The following is a 27,392-nucleotide window of genomic DNA, read 5'->3' as shown; positions in this document are numbered from 1 at the left end:
TGTGTTTCAAGATCAGAACCAGGCCCCAAGGCTCAGCGACATGGTTGGAATTCACACCTACTTTCTCATTTCCTATTTAAAATGTAAATTTTTTTTCACTTGGGCAAGTAGAGAAAAAAAACAGTTTCTTGGCAGTTTGCCAGAAATTTACAATTATATTTGGCCTATTTCTATTTTAAAAACTATAAAACCAGAACATCAATATATGTGGCTTACTGGATGACTGGGTCAGCAGGCACAAGGGGTTCAGTGCTGTCTTCCTCCAGCGCAGCTTTGAGTTTCTTCCCTGTAGCTTTGCTGAGGGATGTTTTAAGTTTCTTTGCCAGTTTCTTAGGAGTGTTTGTTATATATAAAGACTCCTCTGTACAGCAGCTATACACTTCAACCTTCACCTGGAAATCTGGGCTTGCTTCATCACTGAAGTGGGGGAGGAGAAAATTTCAGAGCGTTTGTTAACAAACTGCGTATGGAGCCAAGGAATGCTGCTGCTTCTGCTTTATAGATTAAATAATAAATTTCTAATCAAGGGAAGGAATGCCATCAAATTCAGGCACAGATATACATTAATATGGAATTAAGGACTAGAGTACACAGTAGTAACAGTACTGGGGTCATGAGATGGATAACTGCAGCATAAACAATTACAAACAGGAAATTCAATATTTAGGTTAAAAACGGAAAAAACACCCACATTATGGAAATACACAGGCAAGACATTCAAACACACTTAAATCTGCCCTCTACTGTTACACAAAAATCACATGATTGAAAACCTAGCCCTGCATATGGTCCTAAATCAGATTGAACTGTTTAAAAGATATTTTATCTGCACCCCATCCCCTTCAAATTACTGAAAAAAAAATGCTATCTAATAAAATCTGTCATTTACAACTGAACTACCTATTGCTGAATCCTCTGGCTCACAACCTTTCTCAGTTTTCAGCTCTCTGATTGTCTTGTTCTCAAGCTTAGTCATCAAGCCAGGAGCCTAACCTCATCTTTCAGATACAAATCATGCCATTACACACATGCCATAATGAAATAATTCCAAAAGCTTTTGTATCAAGTCTTTCTATGCTTTGTGGGATACAAGACAAGTTAGGGTGCCTTTTCTGCTTTTGTTGCAGTGCTTCACAGAAAATTATAATGGTTAAGTCTCATAACTTTGAAGAAGCAGATTTAAGTCTTTATCCCCACTCTTAACTTGAACAGGTGTTTAAGAGAGTTTAAAATTTGTTTTAAAATCACTTTTCGGGAGTTTAATTTAAAGTTTTTTAGTATTTAAAGTTTCCCAGTCAGTCTTCCTCAGGAGATGGACTCTAAATCATTGACATAAAAGTAAAGGCAGGGAGTGGAGTCAAGCACATGCTCAGGTAGGTGTAACAGACATGAGGCGTTACATGAGGAAAGAGACTGTAACCTGCTGGACAGGATAACAATGAGGTGCAACATTTACACCTGTAATATCATAATGCTTGAAGGTTTTAGCATTAATTTAATGCTGTCCTCGAGATGTAAGCTTGTTTATTTCTTTATATAAAGAAAAATGCTTCAGCAGGGCAAAAATGAAAAGAAGCACAGATCAACTGTCACATCTATAACCAGCATCATTTTGCACAAAAAAAACAGCCTTCCAGAGATGGGGATCCTCCACCCACTAAAATGAACAGAGCTTCTACTGATTCCTTTGCCCACAGCAAAACCTAGTGGACCTCAGCCAAACTTAATCATAATCACATCCACCTGCAAAAGAAAACAGCAATATTTGTACTTCATTCAACAGAAGTAAATTATACTCACAATATGGTTACATTTTCAAAACAGATATCTGTTATTGCTTCATCCACAATAATCACCTCAGTATCAAAAACCTCAGCTCCCATTCTGAACAAACAAAACACTGCGTAGCGCTGTGATTCTGGAGAGAGTCACAGAAAACTTTTATCAGCCACATTGCACGTCACAATACTAAACACTGCCAGTAATCAATCTATACAAAATGGTAATTCAGACCTCTAAGGAATTGCCCTCAAATTCTTCCCACCAGAATTTTTAATCATAGGATTTTATGATAATTGACCTATCAAAGCTGCTGTATAGGTAAGAATAACATACACAAAGGGGAAAAAATGCCTACCTCTATTAGGAGAGAAAAAAAAAAAAGTTGAGTAATCAGGTATAGTGTCTGCTAGCAATTTCAAAAACGTTTAAAAAAGTGTAATTTTGTTTAGTAAAATTGACTTTACACAAAAAAAATAACATTTGATCCAAAGTCTGTATCATTTTATGAACGTGCTACATAGGATTAGACTATTTTGCCATGCTTTGCATCTCTGACCCAATTGAAAATCAAAGTGAAATCAATGCCAGGTGACAGCTGGAACAGATTTAGGATTAATCTCCATGACACAGCAAAATGCATGTACTTGAAGGCTATCCAATAATACCCTCAACACCAACAGTCAACTTTCATTTAAATTACTCATTGGAAACAGCCTCCAATATGCTCTCTCAAGTGCAGACAAGACATAGAACAATGTGTTTAATCAGAAGTTTCTCAGTTAACCATTTCATACAACATTCTTCTGTTGCTTCCTCTGGAATTCTTCCTCAGGTGGACTCTTAAGAGAGTAGGGTTTAAATAAAGAACCACAGGATTGAACTAACTCAGCTAACTACAACCAGCAACTTCAAATTACAAGCATTTACACAAGAAAGAGTAAAATACAGACGTAATGAAAGGTCAAAAAAGGGGTTGAAATAAGTATGAACTTCCTCATTCAGTTTAAATTTACAGGCATAAGCAATTGCTTATCAGAGTAATTAATTACATCTTACATACTTTCTTTTTTGCTGAAGTGGTCAGAGCCTTTCCACATTAATGGTATTCGAATATCTAAAGGGGGAAAAAAGAAGGAAGGGAGATTAAGTTACAGTCAATATTGTAAATGTGCAATCAAAACAAATTACAAAAAGTGTGTTGTTTCTTTTTCTGATGTTCTGGTGGTAACAGGGCCTTCCACCCAATGAACAGCATAACTATTTCAAGATTATTATCCACATCAAAAGAAAATGCAATAATTAGTTCAAAAGCATCATTTCTGTTTAGAAATTATGCTAGAATAAAGAATATTTTAAATCTCATTTGAAGGTACCTGAAATAACATTTCAGAGAAGTTGTGTAACATAGTTCTGAGAGGTATTCTCTGAGCCCATTATTATGCACAGATGTAAACCAAAATCCTGCTTACCTTGTGCTGAAAACCACTCATCCCACTGCAAAGGAAAACCTTCCTGTTTTAATAAAAAGATTGGGATACTTATACTGCAAACACTTCAGTCTTGTTTTGCTAACCACAGAGAAAATACCACTTGTAATCACATCCCAGTGAGAATTGTCTTAGTCAGCATAAAAAGAGTTTAGAAGTCTATTTTCTTTTAACACAAAAATATCCTTCTACTTCAGAACCACAGCAGAGAGGTAATTATGAAGCCATTATTTTAAATCATGCCTGTCATTTTAATATTAGGGAAGTATTTTCTTCACTGAATTTTCCAATTTATCTACTAAACTCAACACAGTACTAAATTACATTTTCCTCCATCTTAGAGGACTCAGGTGAAGACATAATGTTTTTTATTAGTCCCCTGTTAAAAGACAAAGCTGTGAGGGCTTTATAAATCCAAATCTGATTTCTGAAGTACAAGTGCTGTTTAAAAGTATATGCAATATATTAAGTGACACATGATGGCAGCAGTGAACAGCATGAACTCGGTTGTCTTGTGACAAAAATACTCAATATTGTTATAAAGAAGCATTGCTGACTCCAATGTTGTCTTCATATGAGGCTGATGGAAAAATCCACATTCATTATGCTGATGCAAAATAGTGCCAGTATTTTGGCATCAGACAGTCATGTATTCCTACTGGGGTTTACCCTAAAAACTTGTTAAGTGAAATCACATATAGTCATTCTGTCTCAGAAGTTAACTGAAAAATTCAAATTTCAGTTAATTTTTATAATGAGACATCTTACTATAAAAGCTGTTTCAATACTGAAACTTTCAAATTCATCTATTTTTAAGTGTTCATGAAAACAAATGAACTTTCAAGTGAACTACCAGCATACAGCTTTAGACTTCTAACTTCCTAAAAATCAATACATCACCATGTTCTGAAACTGCCTTTCACTTCTAAAGATGCATTTGCATAGCAAGCATTTCTAAAAATAGGGGGTTTTACACAAAGGGAAATAGTTTTATGAAAATCATTACAGAAGTCTATCTTAAACTTTTTAAGATTCATCTTTGTCAGAGACAAAGCACAGAATGTTTCTTTCCTAAAATACAAAGGTCTCAAATCCATTCATATGTGAAAACAGTTACAAATAAAAGCTTTTTCTATCTTTAATCATAGCAAACTCTGAATGACAATTTTAATGCGCTCAATAGACCTTGTTAGCAATTAGAGTTAACTAGATTAAAGATTACTTCTGTATGCCACTTCCAATATCTTGCAATGTGAAAAATTTACACCTTGGTCAGAAAATCATCAGGGTATAGACAATCAATCCTGGAACAAGTTTAACATGATACTTGTAAATCAGCTTTCAATTCATTCTTGGACTGAAAGAGCTGTCATTTATCAAAAACAAAGATCAATTTTCATACACCTTAATTTCAGTTACCATTAGCTGTAAATCTGTGTGGATGCAAACTGAATACATTCAAATACTACAATTAATCAAATTTGAACCCAATGATTCCTCTATAAAATTACTTTAAATTATGATAATGCTTTTTTCATCAACATTTGATGTATTATCTTCTGACAAAATAAATCGATTGGTACAATAACATAAATTACAAAATTTATTCAAAAATATGGAGGCTAAGTAAAAATTATAGAAGTGTGAAAAACTGTGGATTAAGGAATACACTTCCCACACAGTATCTGACATAGCTGCTTTCTGTAGGAGCATATTCCTCAGTAGTCCTGCACAGTTCTTCCCAAACTTTTGCAGTTGGTCACGATTGCCCTACTTTTTTGGTAATCGTCATCTGGCATGCACTAACTATATGACACGCTAATAAATTTATAAGTGGATGCATTACTGAGGGTAGAAAATCAGGTGACCTACAGAAAGAATCAATCAGCAGAGGCCAAGAACAACATTTAGGCTTTTCTGCTGTAAACTGGACCTGGCCAGGCTTCCTGACAAAAGTATCTGAAGAGTGAGGCATGGCAGCACCCAGCACTCCCAGGCTGGACTGCACAGAGAGGCAGTTGGTTCTTCCTCCTCTTCCCCTTGATCTCTGCCACGCTTCTGAGGACATCACCTCCAGTTTGGAGAGCCACTGTGCTGGTAACAGTGAAGAATCATTAACAGATGGCACCAAATACAGCGTGGTGTATTTCACCCCCTGTGGTCTTATTCCATAAAAAGAAAGCAACTAAAGCTTTCATATCCTGAGCAAGTTTTTCATACTAAAAACAGAGTTCTTAAAAAATTCTGTTTTTCTAAAGATAGTAGAAGTGTATTATACGACCCTAAAGCCTTCACTGCAGATGGCTCTCCAAATCTGAAGAAAGGTGCAACCACAGCACAGACAGGCAAACAGATGCTTTCATCCAGCTACCATAAGGAGGACAGACAGATACACATTCTGCAAACAGCTGTGCTGGCAAAAAACATTATTGAACCATGTGCTCATCATTCTTCTACTAGGAGTTACCTTGGTTAAAGATATATCAAAATATGCAGAATGTACTGAAACAGTTTCAGTAGCGAGCTGTTCTACACTATTTTATTCTTAATGAAGCAGGTCAGGGAGCACAAACAGATCTGTTAGCAAAGCTGGCAGAACAGCCACAGGACTGCTGGATGTAGTAACATCCACTACTGTCACAGGCAAACAAAACAACAAATCCACAGTGCTGAAGTTTGAGAACAGGCTAGAAAACAGCCCACTAGGAATGGCTGTTAAATGTCCTTGTTACTAGCCTGCATTGAAGCCATACCACTAGACCTTTGCTGTAGTAATGTAATCTACATTGCCTAAATAACATTTGCATACTAGTTATAATTCTGCTCTCAATTTGTTAGACATACCCTGTACTATCACTTCAAAGCCTGCCGTTGTGGGGAGAAAAAAGTTTTCAGCTCACACTTATTTAGCTGTGAAACGCATTCAGTGTTTAGTGGCAAACAGAAAAGAAGTATTTCCCTCTGTGGAATGCCCTGTGAATAAAATGGAAAGAGAGGGTAGGATCCTCAAAAGCCCATGTGTAACTTAAGCTCAAGTCCCCTCGCAGCATTAGAGGATTGATGCCTCTGAGCCACATATACACTTTAAAAATACAATCTTTTTTGTATAGTTTGTATTGCAAGACACTGCACAGCTCATTAGCTTCTATAATTAAGTGATTACCCTGGCCTCTTACCTGATATAGCAACCTTTGCTCTGCACGCCATCCGGTCTTTTGTCTCATTTTCTGAAGACCTCCAAAAAAGAAGAAAAAAGGTATTTGAGATTAGTGCACTTAGATATCTAAAACTCAACCCTTTAAACACTAAGAAGTGTCAGGATTTTCATATTATAGCTCATTTCAAATGCTTTTCTTTAAAGTTAATTTTGGTATCTCTGGTTTAAGATGAGAGTCATTAATTTCTTAAGCATAACCTGGAAGGAAGGTACACAACCTGTTTTAAAAATTCTCTAGAAGACTTTACTCCAAAGCATACGTAACCAGAGTATTAAAAGATTAGTAGATTCATCTTCTTTGTATTTTCCAGCTGCAACAGGATCAAATACATTATCAATTTTTCTCTTCTGTACATGTCAATGAAGATGCAACTTAATTTATTGATTCTATTATTTAAAGAATTGCCGCCTCCTCCTCTACTAATTAAATGACAGTTTCTATCTGCTACCAGTATCATGACTTCCAGAGGCAGTTAGAATATCTTCAGAACTCACAGATGATAGACCCTAGAAAACCCTAGAATTTTCTCTCTCTGCCATGATTAAGCCTTAAACAAATTCCAGTCTGAAGCAAATATCAAAAGAAAAGGACTCCAAATGGACTATCAACTACTAAAGGTACAATTGAAATGACTCTGTAGTGTGCCTCTCTTCTAATGACCTCCATGGACATCTCAAGCACCCCTGAGGACAGAAATCCAAGCAATGCATGGCAGTCACAAATCAAGTACACAATGCAACTGTTCAGATACCCCTGCCCTGTTCTGGACATGTACCATCACCATTCTGTGCTCACTGACACCAAAGACAAGGAGTTGACACACTTGATAACATTCCATCACTAAAATGGTAAATAAAAGATTAACCACTACAAAATTATTTATTTTATTAGGAAAAAGCAATACAAATGCAATAATTACAGAATACCACATGTATTATATGCTAGTTTTCAAAATCAGCTTCAGAATAGTGCACAGAAAACGCTGCTCTTTCCTCCACCTTTTCTCCTAAAAGGCAACATTCTGAAACCAAAAAGTAGTGGAACTGCTCCTACAGATACAATTAACTGGAGCCAAGCATATACTCAAAGAGTTTCTACACTAAGCTGCAATGTAGTATTTCAATAAATTATTAACCTGAGAGCAATAGTGTCTCTGCACTACGATTCTCAACATTGCACCCCAAATAAATTCCATTTAGACCAAAACTTTGTAACGTTATTCAAATAAATTCCACACACTTTAGCTCCTTCAAGAGTTACAATGTGAGAATATTTTCAGCTACTTCACTTCTCATTGAGCGCTACATTTATCACTTCGCTGTAGTTAACACAAGTGGCCAGCAGAGGGCACCAACTAACCACGATGGGGCCATTATTAAAGGACCATTGATAACAATAGAAAGAATGAAAAATACAAATAGCTGCATTCTGTCTTGGGTAGCTTTGTTTTCCCCCATCAGACGCGGCTAGGTACCTTTTTGTATGCTAAGGGTAATCAAGAAAATACGTCCATTGTGTTACTTGATACTAAATTAATGTAAAAAATAAAATCTACCCAGGAAAACGTAACTTGTATTTAATTTTCTAAAGCAAAAAGAAGACAGCGGAATTATTTTGTAAAGTAATGCCTTAAGGCAGCAGTAATTTATGTTTCAGAGATAAGGAAGGATTTAAATCCACAGTCCTAGACAGACTGCTAAAAATTCAGGTAAGTAAATGCCTGCTTCATGCTGCTCCCTCTGAATTTGAGCTGTTACTCACCGCTCCTCTGCCCTGCCCGGGCTGGGCTCCTTTGGGCCCTGCAGCTGTGCCCTGTAGGCCCGGATGCGAGCGTTGCAGACCATCAGGTCCTTCACAGCGCGCAGGAGCTGCTCCCTCTGCGTGCTCACTGCCAGCAGCCTGCAGATGCCTTCTCGCATGCGGACCTCAAAGTTGATCTTCTCTTGGGTGTCACATTCCTAGACATGCAAAAAACCCAAAGGATTAAATTAAAAACTAACTAAGAGTATTCTAACCTTTTTGCATCCTCTGCAGTTGGGATAGAGAACTCTAGGTTTCAATTATACAGCTACTGCAACTGTTACTGAATGTGGAATGGGTACTGAATGAGGAATTGTAGTTCTCTCTTCAGGAACAAAACAGATTTACTATAGCCATTATACATGCAAATTCCAAACCAAGATTAACTCACTGTACCATCTGAAAGTTACTAAAATTTTATGTGCCTCCATGTGTCATTCATAGAATAATAGCATATGGTTCTAGAGAGGGCTAACTGAACAAAGCTTATAAATCAACAACCCACTTTTAACAGTGATCCCTACTAAAATAAACTTTGAATTGAAGAAAACGTCTGAAATATTTTAAATCAGAAACTCAATCTCATCACCTCTTCAGTTATCTTTAAAAAAGGGAAGAAAATCTGGTTTTTTTCACTTATGGTTGATAAGAAATTCGGGTAACAGCAGAAGCAAAGAAAAAAGGAGAGTTATCCCAATACTCAACTGCATCAGGCCATGAACTGAAAAGTCAAACAGCTGTGGTGGCTTCAAGACTGTACAGGCATCATGTCAGACACACTTTTCATTCAAACTATGAAGTAAACTAAACATGGCTGGCAAGTCACTGGAATTCACCATCGCTGTATTTGGAAGGAGTGGGGGGGTTTAAGGTTTTATAAAATCTGCTGAGAAGTCAACTTTTCTCTGCCCGCTTTCACAGAAAATATTTTTGAATGTGCATTATTCCTCACTTCTGACTGCAAAGAGGTCAATCCACACCAGGCCAGGAAATAATTAAGGTGAAGGACCACAGACTGCTGTCTCCCAAAGGCCCACTAGATGCCATTGATGGTTGATACACATTACCTTGTTATGTGGCCGTCCCTGGCCAAACCAAATATTTCTGACATGTGAAGAACAGAGTGAATAACAGAATGCTGTCATGGTATTGCAGGGTTGCATCGCAAATACTTTGCAGGCCAGTGAAGAGCGACACTTTCTCATTACTAAACAAGAGTGCCTCAGTTACCTCTGGAATTAACAAATTCATGGTTGGCTGGTGGTAAATAGCTCCCAAAGCTCACATCAGATATATTTTCCATAGATGTTCTGCTGGTACAGAACTTCTCTACAACTGATATATGCAAGCCTGGGACCTTGTATGGCACTGCAGACTATCCCATTTTTAACCCTCATAGGTTTGCTTTTCAAAGCTTCAGTCACAGCCAGAAGGGGATAAAGTAGGGCAACAACACCTCTGCATTCTCAGCACCTGCATCTTTAGCCACACTTTTTCTTAGGAACTAATCCAGAAAAGAACACAAAAAGAGAGTAGTAAATAGCTGACATGCATCTTCTTTTCTTCCAAGTCAAATTTCACATGGCTATGAAACCCTAAATAAGGCCCATACCTGTCCCTAAGAAATAATTACTTATTCTCTGAGCCTAAACTAATAAATCAGCTCCAAAGAATGACATCCTACTTCCCCCTAATAATTCCCAAGACAGCAGGCCTCTGCACTGCCCTGGCTCCTCTCCACATCTATCACCTGTTACAGAACTACAGTGAGGAAACAAACACTCCTATTTGGGGCATCTGCATATCTCCATAATGGCTTTCAAGAACTACACGAAGCATTCAGTCCACACTACATCTCAGCCAGGCTCACGTAAAATATTCTGGACTAGCAGTAAATGTCTGTTGGGCCATAGCTTAAATAAGCGTCGTGTATAAATCTCATCTGAAGGAAGGATTTAGCAGCCTGACTTGGGAATGTATGAAGTTCTTTATGCCTACCAAAAGAGACTGGTCAGCTTCCCCCCCCCCCCCCCCGCCCCCATTCTCTCTAAAAATATAGGCACACCATCTGGACTTGGAGGAATGACACTGCACTGTATTGCCATATGCTGTCTACTAATGCACTGTTTCCCTCGCGGGGTCCATCCTTCCCCCACCAACGGCAGCACAATCCAGACGAGATTATTAACAGCTGCTGGGATTTTCAGCCTCTCACTCAGGAGCTACCTAAGCAAGGCTTCTAAGAAGTGTCTTTAAATTCCCCACCTAAGTATAAGAAATTTTTATAGTATTACACAGGCAATGCAGTCACAAAACAAACAAATATAACAAGAACAGCTGAGCAAAATTTACGGATACTGCCAAAGGTAGGACAGGTAGAAATTTTACTTCATTTAATCGGTAACTTCATTACAGGCTTTCAGAATCTTATTCCAAGTACACTTCTGCTTTACTGCCACAATTGTTTACATGTAAACCTAAAAGCCTAAACCCTGTAAGTATAGTATATATTTTTAAAGTAAGCAAGTAGCCAGGCAGCGGGTGCTCTCCTAGAACAGGGGCTATGAAGTCAATTCAGCACCTTGGGCATTTTGTAGCTAGAGGTAGAAATGAGAAATGTGTGGCTGTCCATTGCTGCAATGAACAGCCACAGTCCAACAGACACTCCCGAGCTCGACTTATCGGGGTTTTTAACCAACTCGAAGTGTTAAAAAACCCTCACGACTCGGAAAATCAAGAAAGATTAAAGAGGTGGAGGGGAGCGTGAGCGCGGGCGCAGCTCGGCCCGGCCCAGAGCAGCAGCTCTGCCGGGGCGGCCCCTCAGGAGCGAGGGCCTCGGTGCGCGGGCTGGCGGCCGCCACAGCCCCGAGCTCGGAGACAACGCAGCTCCCGCCCCGGGCACCCCCCGAACCGGGCACCGCCCCCGAGGCTGCGGGCCGGACCGGACCGGGCCTGCCCGGCCTGCCAGCCCCGCACTCACCGGCCCCGCGGCGCCCAGCCCGCCCGGCTGCTGCCGCCTCATCCTCCTCGGCGGCGCCGTTCAAACCTCCCGCCCCGGCAACGGCCGCGGCCGCCCCGCCCCCGGCCCCGAGCGCCCCCGGGCAGCGGCCGCAAGGCGCGGCGGGCAACGCTGCAGGGCGCTCGGGGCCCGCCGGCTGCTACCGACTGCAGCGCTAATCCCATCAGGTTCAGCCACAACAGCCAGTGCCAGTAATGGAGGCCAGGACGGAACTTTCTTGGCTTCTTTCTGCCCCGTTAATTTACTTTCCTGAAACAGCCGGTGCCGCCTTTCTGATGAGCACTCTTACCGGGAGCGGCTCATGGCAGCAACCGCTGCTGCTCCAAAGCATGCCATGAATTTTTAACTGTGTTCTTGGGTTCCTGCAGTTCATCTAATTATGCATCTTTAATACGATGGTACTTCAATAGCTGCACTAGTAGCACATATTGTTAAAATTATACTGTTATACTGATTAAAAGTGCATTAATTATTCACTAGATTGACTGGAGAGGAATGGGAGTCATATCTCTCTCTTCTGCTGCCAGTTTTGCAGCTCTGTTTGTCTTTGGCAGATGAAACAAATGAGCCAAATAGTGTCTCCCATCCATTCTTCATTCCCGATTTCTTGGCTTTCCTCTCTGAATTCCTCCTTGACAGGTGATGGTCAAAAGCACAGATCTTCATTGCTTTCCACAGGATTGTCAACATTTGTGGGACATAAAATGTGCTGGAATGAGTGAGATATACAGTGTTGCTAACAGCTTTCTACAGCAGACAGAAGTCTCCAGGCTAACATATGCTTATTTAAAATACAAGAAAATGCAGTTAGAAGGGAAAATTTTAAAGCATCATTGCTTCATCAGGATTTCACAAATGTGCTCTGCAGTTCACCTGGACTCCTGACATTTACAATTTACAATTGTAATTTAAAACAATTGGGGCACAAACACAGCGGGCTAGCCTTGAAGGAAAATAATGAACTTGTAGAGCAAAGGTGCAAGGCAGAGGACAGGGAGCTCTGCTTCCCTCCAGAATGCTCATCTCACCTGGAGGCAGAGATGGCTGTTCTGGAGCACCTGTCTCCATCTTGGGCCATGTTTCTTAGGGCATTCAGATATTCATTAAATACCTTCATGCCATGCTGAAGTCCTCTGCATACCACTGGCAGGGCACATGCCACAACTGGGAAGCCCTATCCTGTTGCATACAGGTAAAATCTTACAAAATAAAGGCCTTGTTAATCTTGTAAAATCACAGCTCAGGCCTGTTACTTCAGCTGAGCAGAAAAGGACTATGGGAAAGTGACTCAGCTGAATTAGAAGTAGAAAAACAAATTATATAACCACTACATGATGATATTGTGGTGTATGGTGGTTGGTTGAATTACATTTGTTGTGCTTAATTGGAATGTAACTGATAAAGGCATAACTGCTATAGAAGGCCTGGTTTTTGCAATAAAGGGCTCTCTCTCTGCACCTGCCTGGGGAGTCTACATCCCTCTGCTTCATAACACTACCCCAGGTTATATATTTATGGATGCTATATTTTTTCCTGTTGTTTGGATACTCTCTCCTGTTTTTTAGGTACTGTGACTTTCCCAAAAAGTCTTTTTCCAGTTATTCAGTGGAAAAATCCCATCAGGGAGCCAAAAGGCTTTTGCTTAATCAAGGTATGATACTTAGAGCTGCGTATGGACAGCCAATATATCTAAGAGTGAGCTTAAGGGAGGTTTAAAGGGAAGTCTCCACCTAATCCTGGTGCTTCATGCACCCAGGATAAGCCTTGGGCCTGTCTCTGCTGCAGAGTTCAGGATTTTGGATAGCTTAAAAGCAGTCCACTAAATGAGGGGAGAACATGAGCTGACTGATCAGAGTGCCCTTTTGCTTTACAATATGGCATATCTCTTAAAGCGGGGTCTGGCCTCTCCTGAATCACTCAGGGATGGCATTTGAGCCTCAAAAATCTACAGGTAATTTTCTAGGCTACAGAAGAAAACTAGAAACAGTAACATGTCATGGACTGGAATTGAACCAAACAGGTGAACTGAACCATATTATCATTGAATCGGTGCTTGACCCACACTGAGTGAGGCTACAGCCTTGACTGAATGGCTGAAACTCTTTGATGATTTTGATGTAAACTGGGAGCAGCTGGAAATTATAACCTTACTGCAGACATAAATAAGGAATTAATTACTGTAACTCTGCCTTGCTAACATCCCTTCACCAACTCACCAAATAGTGCCCTACCATGGAAAATTGATACAAGCTGTAAAAAAGACACACTGCAACACTTCCTATCCAGCATCATCCCAATCAGTTCAGGTTAGACTCTAGAACAAACCCACTGGTTCAATCTTTGCAGAAGCACTGCCTCCAAGACCCCTGAGAACAGCTCTCAGGTATGCACCAATAGGGTTTTCTCAAAAGCCAGGATGACTACACAGACACAATAAAAATCACTGCAAAAGGACAAGTTATGCCCCAAATTATTTCAGGCAGTCAGCATCTCTAAAACCATTTTGCTGGTGGTGTAGACAGCTCCCAGGAATCTGTGGCAGTTGTCCAAGAATTTTAGATGCTAATTAACATGGTTTTCCAGTACAGTCTGTTCAGCAAATCTGAGTCTTAATAAAGTCCCAAAATGTGACTGCTAGTAGCATAAAGAGCCCATGCCTGCAGCCCGTACACACTCCTACAGACTTGAATTGGAGCCCTTAAGAAATCAGTGGCAGTTGAATGTGTAGGACTCAGCCCTAAGCAACATGAATAGTATCTTCTCAAGCTCAGTGCATACCTGCTCTTCAGCTGGTTCAAATGTCCAATTTTCCAGTACATTAGGAACACGTTTCTGCAAAGTCTGGCTTCTCACATTCTTGCACCTGCTTCTGCTTTGGTCCTCCGTTGCATTCACTTTCTGGAGATGTTAGGTTTTTTCATTATAAAATCAGGTTCATAATTCAGTAGATCTGTCAGATGCTTAATTAAAAAATTAAACATTTCACCACACTTCTAGTATTAGCTTTTAAAGGAACATGAGACTGAGGCTTTAAAAAGCATTTCTACAGGTTTAAAATGAGGTGAAATGTTCTTTCCACATCTCATGTCTAGCTCCAACAGGGCTCTTTTGCTGCTGTTACAGCACACAAACTAACTTGAAATGAAGGCTTTATGCCATCTAGATTATCCAGAGATTTGGGATTCAACTAGTAACTAACTATTCTGCTTGCTCCCTAACTGAAGGGTAAATGCAGCAGACAGCAGCAAAAAAGAAAGCATTGTAACCATGCTTTTTCTCCAGACAAACCTCCACTGAATGGCAGAGAAACCCAAAGGCACAACCTACCAAACAAGGAAAATCCTGCACAGTCACTGCTGCTAGTGCGGAGAAGTCAGAAGGGGGTAGGGTGAATTAAACAGGGGATCTATATCCTGCCTTCTGGGGTTTCTTAAGTGAAACATTTTTTTTCAGATGAATCACACCATCCTTTTATTTGGCATTTGATTTGCATTGCAAAGCACTTGGCTTCCTTCTAGTATTAGGGAAAGTGGATAGCAGAGAAAAGATCATTGTCTATCTAAATCACTGTTCTGCTCAAGTGTTAGATCAGCATATTATTTTAAATGTTAGGCCCATCATTTTGGTTTAGCAGGTACAAAATGTCTACACCTACTCTTGACAGCACTGCAGTATTTTTCTTAATTTCTTAGTTCCCACAGCTTGCTACACCTACTCCTTGAATATCATCAATGTGCCAGTAGAAATGTATTCAATTCCTCTTCAGGTTTATCCTAAATGGAAATCTATGAAGACTTGAACTGGACACATGGGAAAGAATTTGCAAAGGCTTTTTATAACCGATTACTTACTTAATTTTAAACTGAAGAGCAAACTGTTCCCACTGATTGCCACTGGCTTTGATTGCCATGGTATGCGACTACTATAGATTGGTGAAATGGGCAGAGACTGGAATTTAGGGTGTTTACTTGACCACTTACTGGAGCATCAGTTACTCATTTCTTCATTTCAGCCTGCTGGGGTCAGTTGGAAGTCTTTCCATTCTCTTAGCTGGGCAGAAGGACAACATGTAGTCCTACAAAACAAAGTAAATATGGGTAACTACCTTATTGTAATGCGGTTCAGTTTTGATAAGGTGAAAATTAATCATCTGTCTGACAGTGAGCTAAAGCTTAACCCTATCATGGTGAAAGTTATGGCAAGAAAAAACTTTATAGGCTCCATCTTAGCTAATTAAGCAGTGTGAAATAGGTTCCTTCTCTAAGGTAGTCACAGACCCAGTTGTTGAAGATGCCATCCTATAACATGCAGGTGCCTAAGGATGTATCATCCTTATCTTCCTGCCATAATTAGACAGAGAGGCCAGAACAGCTTAGAATAAACTCTTACTATTTAGGTGTCCTCAGATTAATTTTACCCCGAGAGCTTGTTCATCTTCTGCTCAAGTTTTTTTTTTAATGTTCTGCAGTTCTCCTTCAACTGCTATAGGGCTCCCAATGGTACCAAGATCACATCTCTGTATGATGCCATCAACTAAACATTGATATCAAGGTGCTTCAGTGAACTGTTTTGTTGATCATTGCATATTCTTGTAGAATTTCTAAAAGAAACTGTGGAAGGTTGAAAAAGTAAAGTAATTATTTTTCCTTTTTTCCAGATAAGAGGCCAGAAATTGACTCCTCCCAGTATTCCTGATGTCAATCCTATATTGAAATGCCTTCAGATTAAATTAATGTAGCCTTTTTGAATCACCATATAGATAAATGCACTCAAAATACATTTTATAACAGAAATAGTAAGTTATATAAAATCCATTCTCATATGAATTTGGAAAACACTTCCTGAGATCAAACCTGAAAACCTTGTCAATCAAATGAAACATTGCATGATTTGAAACTATATTTTGATCATCCTCCAGACCCTAAAGTTGCCCATACCCAAGACAGTGGATGAGTGACTAACTGAGGTATACCAGTCACATGTATTCTTCTGTTTCTACTTTGGAGACCAGAGGCATTGCTTTTGAAGCCAATTGATATGTGGTTCCCACACAGGTATAGAATTGAGCCCATCAGAAGTATCCTGTTGGACAGGGATCTTCACAGGTGACTGACAGCTTCACTAGACTCTTCTGTCCAGCTGAGAACACAATGTGGAAACACACGGTCTAACAAAGTAAAAGTTTTGCAGCCTTTCCCTAAGTTTAGAAATCTATGTGGTCTGTCTTTTCTATTCCACTTTCTATCTTTACAGCAGCTGAAGGAATGACACTATCTTTAATTCTTATCAAAATCAAAGGTGATTGAAATTGGCTGCTTGGATCCACTGCTAATAGGGGGACATTTATGCACACAGAGAAATGGTCACACAAAAATAACGCTGCTGTTTAAAACCCAGAGAGGTCCTTTCAGCTCTATTTTACAGGGACATTCCATACAAGGAGGGTTTCCTAGAGATTCCAAACTTCCATACTATGCCTTTGACTAGGATTCCTCTGTTGATTACTGAGTCCTGGTTTGATTTCTTGGGCTTCTACTGCAGGTAGCATTTGGTGTGTAAAATATCCATCTGAGACAGCTGCATCCAAATGTATGCTAGGCAGTGTGCTGGGAAAGTCACCAGTTTGTGTCATGGGAGAATCTAACTGGGCACTCTGTGTTCTGGTTGCAGAGTTAGGCCTGTTAGGATTTTTCCCAATTGATCTTACACAGGCAAGTGAGAAGTCACTGGATCATTTAATGAATTACCACTTTGAACCTGAAATGGAGAATAAGTGCACTGAGAATATCAAAAATCTAAACTCCTATATGAGAAAATTAGGTCAGAAAATCATCTTCCTTTTGATAGACAGAGGACTTGACCTATTGCTGTGAGAGCAGATGTAAGCCCACTTCTGATAGTGCTCACCCAGGTAAAAGGAGCAATTCTCCAGTTAGCTCTTGGGATTGGCTTCTTTTTTTCCTTAAGGTAGATCCAAGCTAAGTATTTGCAGATGGTTTCTCTGTTTTTCCCAAACAATGTCGAATATCTCTGCAGAACACAATACTTGCAAACAATCTCCATCTGAAGTGAGTTTGTAGTTTGGTCTGAATTTTCCAACTACTGGAATATATGTATCTAGGGAGAGAAAAACAGCAAAGCAATGTGCTCTGGAGACCAAGCAACATTAGCTGCCCTCTGTTATGCCACCTGCAATCAAGTTCCCCCTGCACTGCAGCACTGCTAAGGAAGTAAATAGTAAAACCAAGTAGTATTAAGGTAAATGTTATTTCATGAAAATAGCACAGTAAAAAAAACAAAAACAACAAAAAAACCCTCTAATTACTATCAATGTATTTATTAATGTGTGCAACATAACCATTTCTGGTTTGAAATTTCTATCAGAGGTTTTAAGCTTCTGGTCCTTAAGGAAAATCTGGCTTGCAAATTATGTCCTTTTCTTACAGAAATAGATACTGAATAAATATTGAACAGTTCATCCACTCAAATGCTTAGATAAAAGAAATACATCCACAGGAATAAAAGGATTTAAGTTTTTAGAACTGCCAGATAATTTTTCTATCCTCAGCATCCCTAGTTCCTGTGCCTCCACCAAACTTCTCCCTAAATCCACTCTCTTCCTCTGCCCCTCGGAGTGCAATACCACTGTGATATAACTTGCCTCCTTGAAACCTCAAAAAATAAAAGTAATTGTCACATCCCAGTCAATACTGGGACCCCAACAGGAAAGTAAGGCTGTTCCTGGGGAATACGCCCAGAGTCAGACTACATCTTTTATACAGGTGATGCTTTTTTTGTAGAATCACTGCGGCGTTGGATCAAAATTGTCCATTCACCTGTAGGAGGGATTAGGATATCATTCCATAGGCTAGAAGGATCCATTCCATAGGCTAGAAGGATCCATTCCATAGGCTAGAAGGATCCAAGGGGAGAAGCTTGCTGCAAAAGACCCTGTGGACACCCCATGGCTGGGGATGGACAGCACACCCTCTCTTCAAGCTGACCACAGCTGCACTGCAGGAAACCAGCCCAGCTATTTTTTTTCCTACTCCAGTTCCCCTCGAAGTCAAACCACAGGGAGGAGACGAAACTGGGCTGTGCATGTGTTCTCTTCAATGTGAGATGGAAATGCTAATGATAATATTTTTTGCCTAACAAGATGACCCATTTTTTACTCATCATTATGAAAAATCGGGGGTTGAGTAGCAAATATGAGTAACTACATTTTACCTGAGTTTGGTTTGTCAGACATTTCTATCATCCTTCTAACCATTTCACAGCCTGTTAAATGAGCTGAGACAACACTTCATGTCACTGTTAGAATTTTAAATTAAAATTATGGTAACAATAAATAGCACCTCATGTTTTTACAGACAATTTCATCTAGAAGAATAAAAATAACTAGTTCTGCCTGGATGCATGCATGACTTGCACACATGCACATGTTTACTTTCTTATCTAAAAATCAATTTGAGTTCTAGAAAGCTATTTCTAGCACTTGATTGTAACCCTGTGTTTGTACAGTGTCATCAAAAGGCAATCAGGATGTTTAAAGAAAAACCAACAAACAGCAAGTGCATTTTTTATAACAGGTTCTTCAAAAAGCTAATGCAGACCCAGAGAGGAAGTTGTCCAAGTCTGATACAGAGGGACACCTGTTCAAGATAATCCTCAAATACTTTTTTGCTAACAGTGTTTGTGCACTAAGGCTGTTTCAACCAACAAGTTAAATTCTCTGATTTTTTTTATTCTTTCTCTGTTCAGGGATGTTTTCCCTGTCCATAAACAATCTCTGCAACACTAAGTCACCTTGCTTACACAGATAAGGCATCATATTTTGTGAGAGAAAACACTAGCAAAAGCAAGCCACTACCTAACATGAAGACCATTTTTTCTTCTTCTTCATTTATTTCATAGTGTGGACACTCACAACAAAGTCTTATTTTTTCAAAAGTAGCCCTGCTTGGTCATACAGCCCCCTTCAGAAGTGTATTAACTTCCATCCTTAGAACACCAGCCCAGGAGGGAGCTTTGAAAGATACAAGTGGGCTGTTGCTCCTCATCAGCCCTTTGTGCTGCCTAAAGTCTCTCTCCAGAAGTTCCTCTCTCTCCCACTTTTGTGAGGGACAAGTTCTTTCACACCCGTGTGTTGCTACACAGCCACAAGCACGCTCTTGCTGAATGGATCTGAACAGCCACTTGGCACCACCAGGCACTGAAGCACCCAGAACTTCACTGGCAGCTTTCATGCAGGCAGCACACACATCACTAATCTGAACAGGTTTTTCTCATTACCACCCGAGTCACACAGCTTTTAGGCATTCCTTTCAAATTGTCTTATGACATGACGTTGCTAGGTTGGTGGAGAACTTCTTAGACAATTTTAGAGGTAATAAGTTTCATACATATTTGGTGCCATAATGGTTTATGTGCCACCAAGTGTACTTTACTGGCTAGAAAGTCATCCATGGCAAACAAGATTCTCCAGGCTATGCCTCTGAGGGATCAGACTTTTGTAAGGAATTAATCATTCTCTTGTTACTAATAGTTTCACCTCTGGGCATTTCTAAACTAAATTTACTGATGCAACCAATTAGCCTGAGTTTGGGATAAAATGTTTCAAAAGAGAACAGGCAGAGGACTCTGATCGCAGGTAGCACTGCAGCTTCCATGAAAGCCCTGGAGAGAAACTGCATGGGGAATTTTGCATGCTGGGGAGGCTCACCTGAGTTTAGCATAGGCATGGATCGGTTTGAAGATGGAACCAAGCCCCATTTGGATGAGATCACTCTGGGCTCTGTTCCTGCTTCTTGTGGGAGGATCCTTGGCTGCAAATTATATTAAGTTAGCAGCCATCTGGGGGCAAGGAATTTGAGGAAAAGCTAGAAAACACCATAGCCCAATACATTTTTTCCTTTGGTGAACACATGTTCCTTCAGTTCCCAGCCTCAGATGGAGCTAGCTGGGAAGCTGTCTGGTCTGTCTGATGGAGCTGAATGGTCACACAGGTGTCAAGACCTACTGCCTGAGAGACAGACACAGGTGCAAAAACATCTGTTTTCAGGAATCTTTGTACATATTGATCTTACCTATCTTACAAATTGTAAATATATCTATGTTTCACTGCACATGTGGCAGGAGCACAGTATTTCCCAAGGACTGTGCTTTCTACTTATTCAATTTTTCCAAGGATACATATCTGTTAAATTATCTAGAGCACAGCTTGTTTATTTCTTTGCTACCTGCATACGTATCTTTAGTTCATAGCACTTTTTAGCTCCTGTAATAAGAACATGTCATTGACTTCAGAGCCTTCTTTTGAGAAGAAACTCCTTTGTGCATAAAACCATTTGACAGAAACTTCTTGCATGCTCACAGGCAGGGCCTTCAAAATGGTATTAAATACAGTCTACCACCTTGCTCTGAACACTGCAGATTTAGCAATTGCAAAGGGTAGCATTCATTATAACAATAGACATTACATTGTCCCTCAAAGGACAACAAACTCACCTCAGCTGGCACTACACGAGACATTGTTTTAACACAGAACATTTGGTGCAAAATACCAGATGTAAACAGAGGCCCATTTCTGCACCAAGACACTGCCTAACACTTCCAGAGTGAGCACCATTTAGAGAAGAGCAGAGCTGCAACAAGAGACAAACAATGCCTTGCTTTCATGCTCAGGTGAATTCCACCCCATCTAACAGATTTCTCTTCTTGCCACATGCAACCTGCTGCAGGAGAGGCAAAGGACTCCAGAACAGCTGTGCAGCCATATCTTTTTTTTTCTGCCCAGTTTGAGCATTGCTTGGCTGCAATCTGAAAACTGCACATTACCAGCAAAGTTAAAACACTGGAAAAGAACAGGCATTTTCATCTCACTACCATGCAGGAACTAATGAGTGCTCTGTACTTTTCTTCTAAGTTTGTCCCATTCTTGTAGACTATGTCTTCTCTTTGTCATTCAGGAAGCCTGTTGGCTTAAGTGAGCCCCTCTCCAGTAATTTGGAAAGCCTCATTCATCCCTCCCATTCAGAGTCCTACCAGCAGGAGCCTCCAGCCTACTCAAGTCATTCTCCCAGGACAGCAATAGCTGATCTCTCAGACCTTTACATGTAATGCAAGCATGAAAGTGAACTGCTCACATGAATATCAGAAAAAACAGGAAAGATTATGAAGGAATAGAATTGTCCTTAAGCATCCAATAAAATCAAAAAACTTTTAGATGACATTAAAGACACAAGTCTGCACTGTCTTCAGTGTCCCTATGTGGTACTTGGGATGCAGGTACCCTGAGCAGAAGGGAATTTAATATATGGAATCATTTAATATATAACATCAATGTGAAAAGCTGCAGAGCCAAATTTTCTCGGGGAATAGAAATGACTACACTCAAGATACAGAAAACTTTGTAGCATTCTACTAAGTTTTGTCAGTATTCCTCTGAATCCAAACTAAGGTTTCCCTGTTGGTTTGAATTTGTTACCACTGTGTAATAGTAAACAGAGAATAAAATACCTTTTATTGCCCAAACTGGCATTTTATTCCCTTCCTTTTGTTTTGGTCTTCCTTCTTTTGAAAGAACTGCTGTGTACTGTACACTTCACAGTCTGGGTATTTTTCAGTATACTCTTCCTTTCCTGTTCCTTCTGAGTTATTGCATTACCATACGTAGGAAAGTGCCCCAAATACATTAGTCCTTAAAAATCACATAATAAGATTGTTGATACGTGACAGCAAAGACCAAGCAGCCCATGCCAGGAGGAACCAGAAGCAACAGGGCAAATTCTCAGTGGCACCGAAGTCGCTGGCTATAGAAACTGACATGAATTTGAGATTTTACTTAAGAAAATTAAACCAAGTAATTCCAAGTCATATTAGTATGCATACTACATAGGAAACGTAATGGCATTTTCTTCATGATTTAAAAATTCTTATCTGAATACAGAAAATGCCTAAAGGACATTTGAAATTGAATTGTAATTTGAAATGAAATTGAATTTCAGTTGAAAGGACCACAAATGCCTTCTGAGGTTCTGTCTTTCCAATGCTTCATCCCAACCAGTACTTGGCAATTGTTCTGCTAATTGAAACTTCAGTGAACACATGATTTTGCAAAAATCTATCATCATTCATATTGATATTTTAATTTCCAGAAAGACTAGTGACAGAAGAACTGTGGGCTTTGTGCAATTGAATTGATTTGTTTCTATGGCCCAATGTTGTGTGGAAAATTCTTTGCTTGTGCTGTCACTTCCTGTTGATCCCAAATCCATTTCAGATTATGTGATAGCATTACCTGGCCAGAATATGGGAATAAGCAATGTTTTCAAATAAACTAAAACTGAAATGGGATGAGCTGTGGATTCTTCTCTTCCATTACTTGTGTTTTACTATCAGCCATGTTAGAATACCTTAGATTTAATAACAGATTACCATCTGCAATGTATTTTGATCTTAAAACTACAGAATCCTCATCCTGACAGTCCCAGTGCTGTAGACAGTGGTGCTGCTACACTGTGGCTGCTCACATGAGGAGCAGGAGTGAAATGGCTTTGTTAAAAGGCTCCAGTTTATTCTCATGAATGTTACAACTCGGAGCTTAGACATCCGACCTCTGAAAAAGAGGCACTGGAAACTCAATATGTTCCTCCTCCCTTTCGACATAAGCACAGTAAAGAGTCACTTGGCTGGAAGGCAAATCCCCCCAGCTTTTCCTCTCAAGAGCTGACACTTATATTTTCTTTAGCCTCCTCCTTCTTAACTGAAGTCACTCTTTCGGAAAAAAAAATCAAAATGGCTGAAGTTCCAGCCATATCTCCTACTGACACTCCTCCCCACAGCCCATCTTCTCCTGTCTCTTGGAAAACATGCTCACAGCCATTTCACACCTGAGAACTCTCACCACGTAGGGACTAAATGGTGCAAATCAACCCATAAAGGAATCTTTTATTATCTATATTCCTATAAGAGTATATAACAGTATAGGTAGACAAGAGGAAAGCTCTTCAGGAGTCAGCTCTAGCCAAGGGTTTCCTATCAGGACAATAATGAGTTCAGAGAGCCTGAAGGAAGGCCGGAAGCTGACTACAAACCAGGTGCTGCAGGACCAAGGGCAGTCTCGCAGCATGGTGCCTCTCTTAATGCTGTAACAACTCATTTGAAAACACAGACTTGACTTCATGTCGGGATCCATCCCTGTACAGGCCACCAATTATTGGCATCAGTGCTTGGCACCGATTGACAGTGCATGGAAACTCACTGGCATCACCAGTTTGGTATCTTACTGTAAAACTTTCATACCTTCTCTCTGTGAGTTCCCACAGGCCGCTCCTCACAGCACGGACTCCTTTTCGTTCTTCTGCATGGCTGGCTAACTCCTTCCTGTCCCTGTCACAACTGCCTGACCCTTTCTGTGCCTAGCAGCACATATTAACCCTTACAGTCCCTAGCACAACCGCCTGACCCTTACTCCTCACAACAGCACAGCAAACTGACTCTAACTCTCCTCTCAACCAGCAAACCCACTCTTTTGTAATACTCATCCTTATTGGATACAGCTGTGACCTATTAAGGGCAAGGCTGTTCCTAGTCTTTGGTAATTAGTACAGCTGCAACTCCTCAGGGCCAAGATTGCCTTCAGCACTATCTCTATTATCTCACAATCTATCCTCCCACAACTTCATGTATGATTTCAAAAGATGGAAGACTGACATTCAGACTGAAGTCCCCCTCAAAAGGAGAACACAACAACTAAGCAGCACCAACAGTCACAAATTCAGCACATACATTCATGTTCTCCTCCTTCCTGTTCACTCTCCCTGCAAGCAGTGCCATTCAATCAGTAAGCTAAAATGCACCACTAAAAGCCTCTTTCCTACTGCATGGATATGAGTGCCAGTGACAGCAAAATGAACATTGTTGTATATTTGATGATTCCTGATTATATCTGCATGCAAAGGTAATATGAATCCTCATCTAAAGCACCACTGCCACATAAATCATTCAAATACTTCTTTCAAATTTCTAAAGTCTTTCCTTAGATTTTGCTACTCATTTCTTACTTCCTCTCAATAAGCAGGAAAACGGCAAGTATTTAATGCAGGTAAGTTTCAGCTGCTCAAGTTACGTGCATCTGTAGTTCACACTCAAACACCAAATAACCACAGCACTTCCCAGCATACAAATACACTGAGCTGAATAGGCACACCTATTTCAGGCACAGCTTTCCAGAAGGAGGGGACTGAGCCCGAGCCAAACTCCCAATTCCATCCGTATGCAGTGGTAACGGATGTGCAGCTGTGTGTTTTTATATAACCATATATAGTTCAGGCAAACTTCCCCAAAAGTAATTCCATGCAAATTCATGTCTCCTATAAACTGGCTAGAGCATGCAATGAAAACCTGTGTGGGGAGCGTGGGTGTGAAGAGGAGAGACAAAAATTTCTGACACTCCTTTTCAAAGCAAACCAGTACACAAACAAGGAAATCAGAGGCTGCTGAACGTAGCCAAAGTGATCATAGTGAATCCAGGTCTACACCACATAAAAAAGGCTCCCACAAATATGTCAACATTGAGAGCCTGAAGGGCAAGTGAAAACAAAACTGACTCACCTATATTCCCCATTTAGAATAAGACAAACAAAGTATCATAAGATAAACAAGTACAGTAACATGTAAAAAGAAAACCAGTTTTATAATATTCCCTTTTCTGTCTACCTTCAGTAAAGTGGAATCAACAGCTTTAAGGAAGCTTTAACCTATTTTTAAGGTCAGATGGGACCCTGTACAACAGTTACAGACTACTACCTGAAAAAAGGCTGAATACTATTAATATTTCACCTTCCTTGCAGCACCAAACATGCTGTTTTCATTTAAGTAACTTTTATCCTTCTGGAAATTATACTGCAAAGTGTTTAAACAGATCTTGAAAGAGACAGATGTATACAAATAAACTGGATAATGCCTCCCCAGCAGCTGGCAGACTTTCAGAGTCCTACATTATGGCTGTGTCGATCTGGGCTTTGTCTAAGTGATAGGGATAGATTCTACCCACTCCAGATTTAAATCAGAGAGGATAAAGCTCAGATATATAATGGCTGATGCACATTCTCTGCTACAAAATGCAGTTACTGGTATATTACAGGGAGTCTGTTGATTACTGTATATTGTTGTTACTGGTATATTAAAGGGAGTCCAAATGCTGAGAGAATGACTGAACTGGACATCCAGATGGCAGCATCAGGAATGGAAAACTGAAGACATGAGGAGCTGGATTCCAATCCAGCAAAAGAAATCCTTGAAGTACAAGTAAACCCTGAAAAATCTTGAAAGAAGAACTGCTGGTGCTAAATGGTTGCCTGATTTCAGATCTAACTGGCCAAAACAATGGGCTCCTTCAAAGTCATCAATATTTTCTATTCCTTAAGACCATGAGGGCTCTCATTACTGTCAGCTGGAGAGGGAAGGTGGGTGTCACCTCTTCTAAATGTGGATGAAGCCTGAGGTAGCATCCCATCACACTAAGTTCCACACACTTGTATAGCATTCATCTGCACCTTGGAGCACCAACACCGAGTGCCTGTGACGTGGAGCAGGTAGGAAGGCAATGGGCACAACAGAGAGAGAGAATGGACAGTAGAGGACAACAGCCAAGAAAGTGGGAACCAAAACATGGTTACATTCTGTCAGTGTTGGCCTCCTACAAAGAAATAGTCAAGAGTCCCAAATCTGGGGGCAAACATTGTTCAAAGCTATGCCCTCCTGACCTCCTTTCTAGGTTTTGGTACTGCTTGATGACAAAAGAAGGGCAAATCACCACATTTAGGCAAGGTAGTAAAGGACAACTAACTCATGAAAAATGTTGCAGACTGGATGGTAGCCCACACACTTTAGAGATTAGCTGAAGCTCTGAAAAGCAATTTGAGTAACTTCCTTTGATGTACCATCTGGTGAATAATTTACTGGGAATGTCTTAATCACATCAAAGGTATCTATCAATGTGCTCAGATTTTCTCAGTGTTTAAGACTCTGCCTGTATATTGCACTCAAGGAACAGACATATTAGTACAGAATTAAACTTTACTGCAATACTCCCACAGTAATAAAAAAAAAATCTGCAGCACATTATCAGTATGGCCTCAAAGACTAGGTTTAGAAAGAGCAATATTTTACTATTACCTCAAAAAGGCTGCTACTCCACAATCAGCTTTGCTCTTGTTTCCAAAAATGTATAAAATAGACATATATATCTGTAGCATAAAACATGTTAAGAAGCACATCTCCCTTTCAGAGGATGTACTGGCAGGGCTCTCTAATATCAATCACATGGGTTTAGACTCAGAGTAGATTTAGACTAGATATAAGGATAAAATTTTGTGCAATGAGAACAGTGAAAAACTGGCACAGGTTTCCAGAGATGTTGTGGATGCCTCATCCTTGAAAACATTCAAGGTCACATTGGACAGGGCTCTGAGCAGCTTGTTCTACTTGAAGATATTTCTGCTTATTGCAGGAGGATTGGACTAGAAGGCCTCTGAAGGTCAACCCAAACTGTTCTATATGTGTGTGACATCCATTTGTCATATTCAAAATGGAAGTACTATTATTACTGCTTCCCCTCCCTAAATATTGAGACTAAATTGGGGTCATATTAAAAAAAAAAAAAAAAAAAAAACCACAAAACTTTCTGGCTATTAAATATAGTTTTAAAGTCACATAGATAATTATATTCCAAAGACCAGACCAGATTATGCTTATTTGCATGCGCCAGTCCTGTCTTGCTGCTTAAGTGCTTTAAACTGCGTTATCCTTCAGCATCACCCCAACACGCCCCGCGCAGCTCACTCACTGCTTTGCTGTGACAGGACCCCGCGAACGCCCCCGGCCAGGTGCTCACGGCAGGCCGGCCAGGAGGAGGTCGCTCCGGGGAGGGGACAGAGGTCGTGCCCCCGTCGGCTGCTGCCACCCACCCACGCCCGCCAGCAGCACCCCCGCCAGCATCCCCGCCCCTCCGCATCCCCGCTCCGCGTCCCCGCCGCTCCCGCTCCGCATCCTCGCCCCGCCCGCCCCGCCCCGCGGGCT

At 40.4% G+C, this 27,392-nt stretch overlaps 1 protein-coding gene across 22 annotated transcripts in view; it reads right to left on the bottom strand.

The window, feature by feature from the left end:
* The window catches only part of RTKN2 (rhotekin 2), a 196,172-nt gene that overhangs the window by 22,714 nt on the left and 146,066 nt on the right, over positions 1-27,392 (bottom strand). For 14 of the 22 annotated variants that reach the window (XM_072930896.1, XM_072930899.1, XM_072930897.1 and 11 more), the window contains 6 exons: positions 8,249-8,445; positions 6,446-6,504; positions 5,142-5,363; positions 2,843-2,896; positions 1,801-1,918; positions 217-417 (listed from right to left, as the gene is read on the bottom strand). In XM_072930896.1, coding sequence (XP_072786997.1) covers positions 217-417; positions 1,801-1,918; positions 2,843-2,896; positions 5,142-5,363; positions 6,446-6,504; positions 8,249-8,445 — 851 coding nt within the window. Of the gene's footprint in view, positions 1-216; positions 418-1,800; positions 1,919-2,842; positions 2,897-5,141; positions 5,364-6,445; positions 6,505-8,248; positions 8,446-11,267; positions 11,320-14,084; positions 14,205-15,286; positions 15,382-17,213; positions 17,273-27,159; positions 27,343-27,392 lie in introns of those variants that run through there. The other 8 variants (XM_072930916.1, XM_072930912.1, XM_072930914.1 and 5 more) reach the window with 8 other exon arrangements.

The sequence above is a fragment of the Taeniopygia guttata genome, chromosome 6 (assembly GCF_048771995.1).
Source record: "Taeniopygia guttata chromosome 6, bTaeGut7.mat, whole genome shotgun sequence".
Classification (NCBI taxonomy): domain Eukaryota; kingdom Metazoa; phylum Chordata; class Aves; order Passeriformes; family Estrildidae; genus Taeniopygia; species Taeniopygia guttata.
The sequence above is the reverse complement of the archived record's forward strand: the minus strand, read 5'-3'. Positions and strand labels throughout refer to the sequence as shown.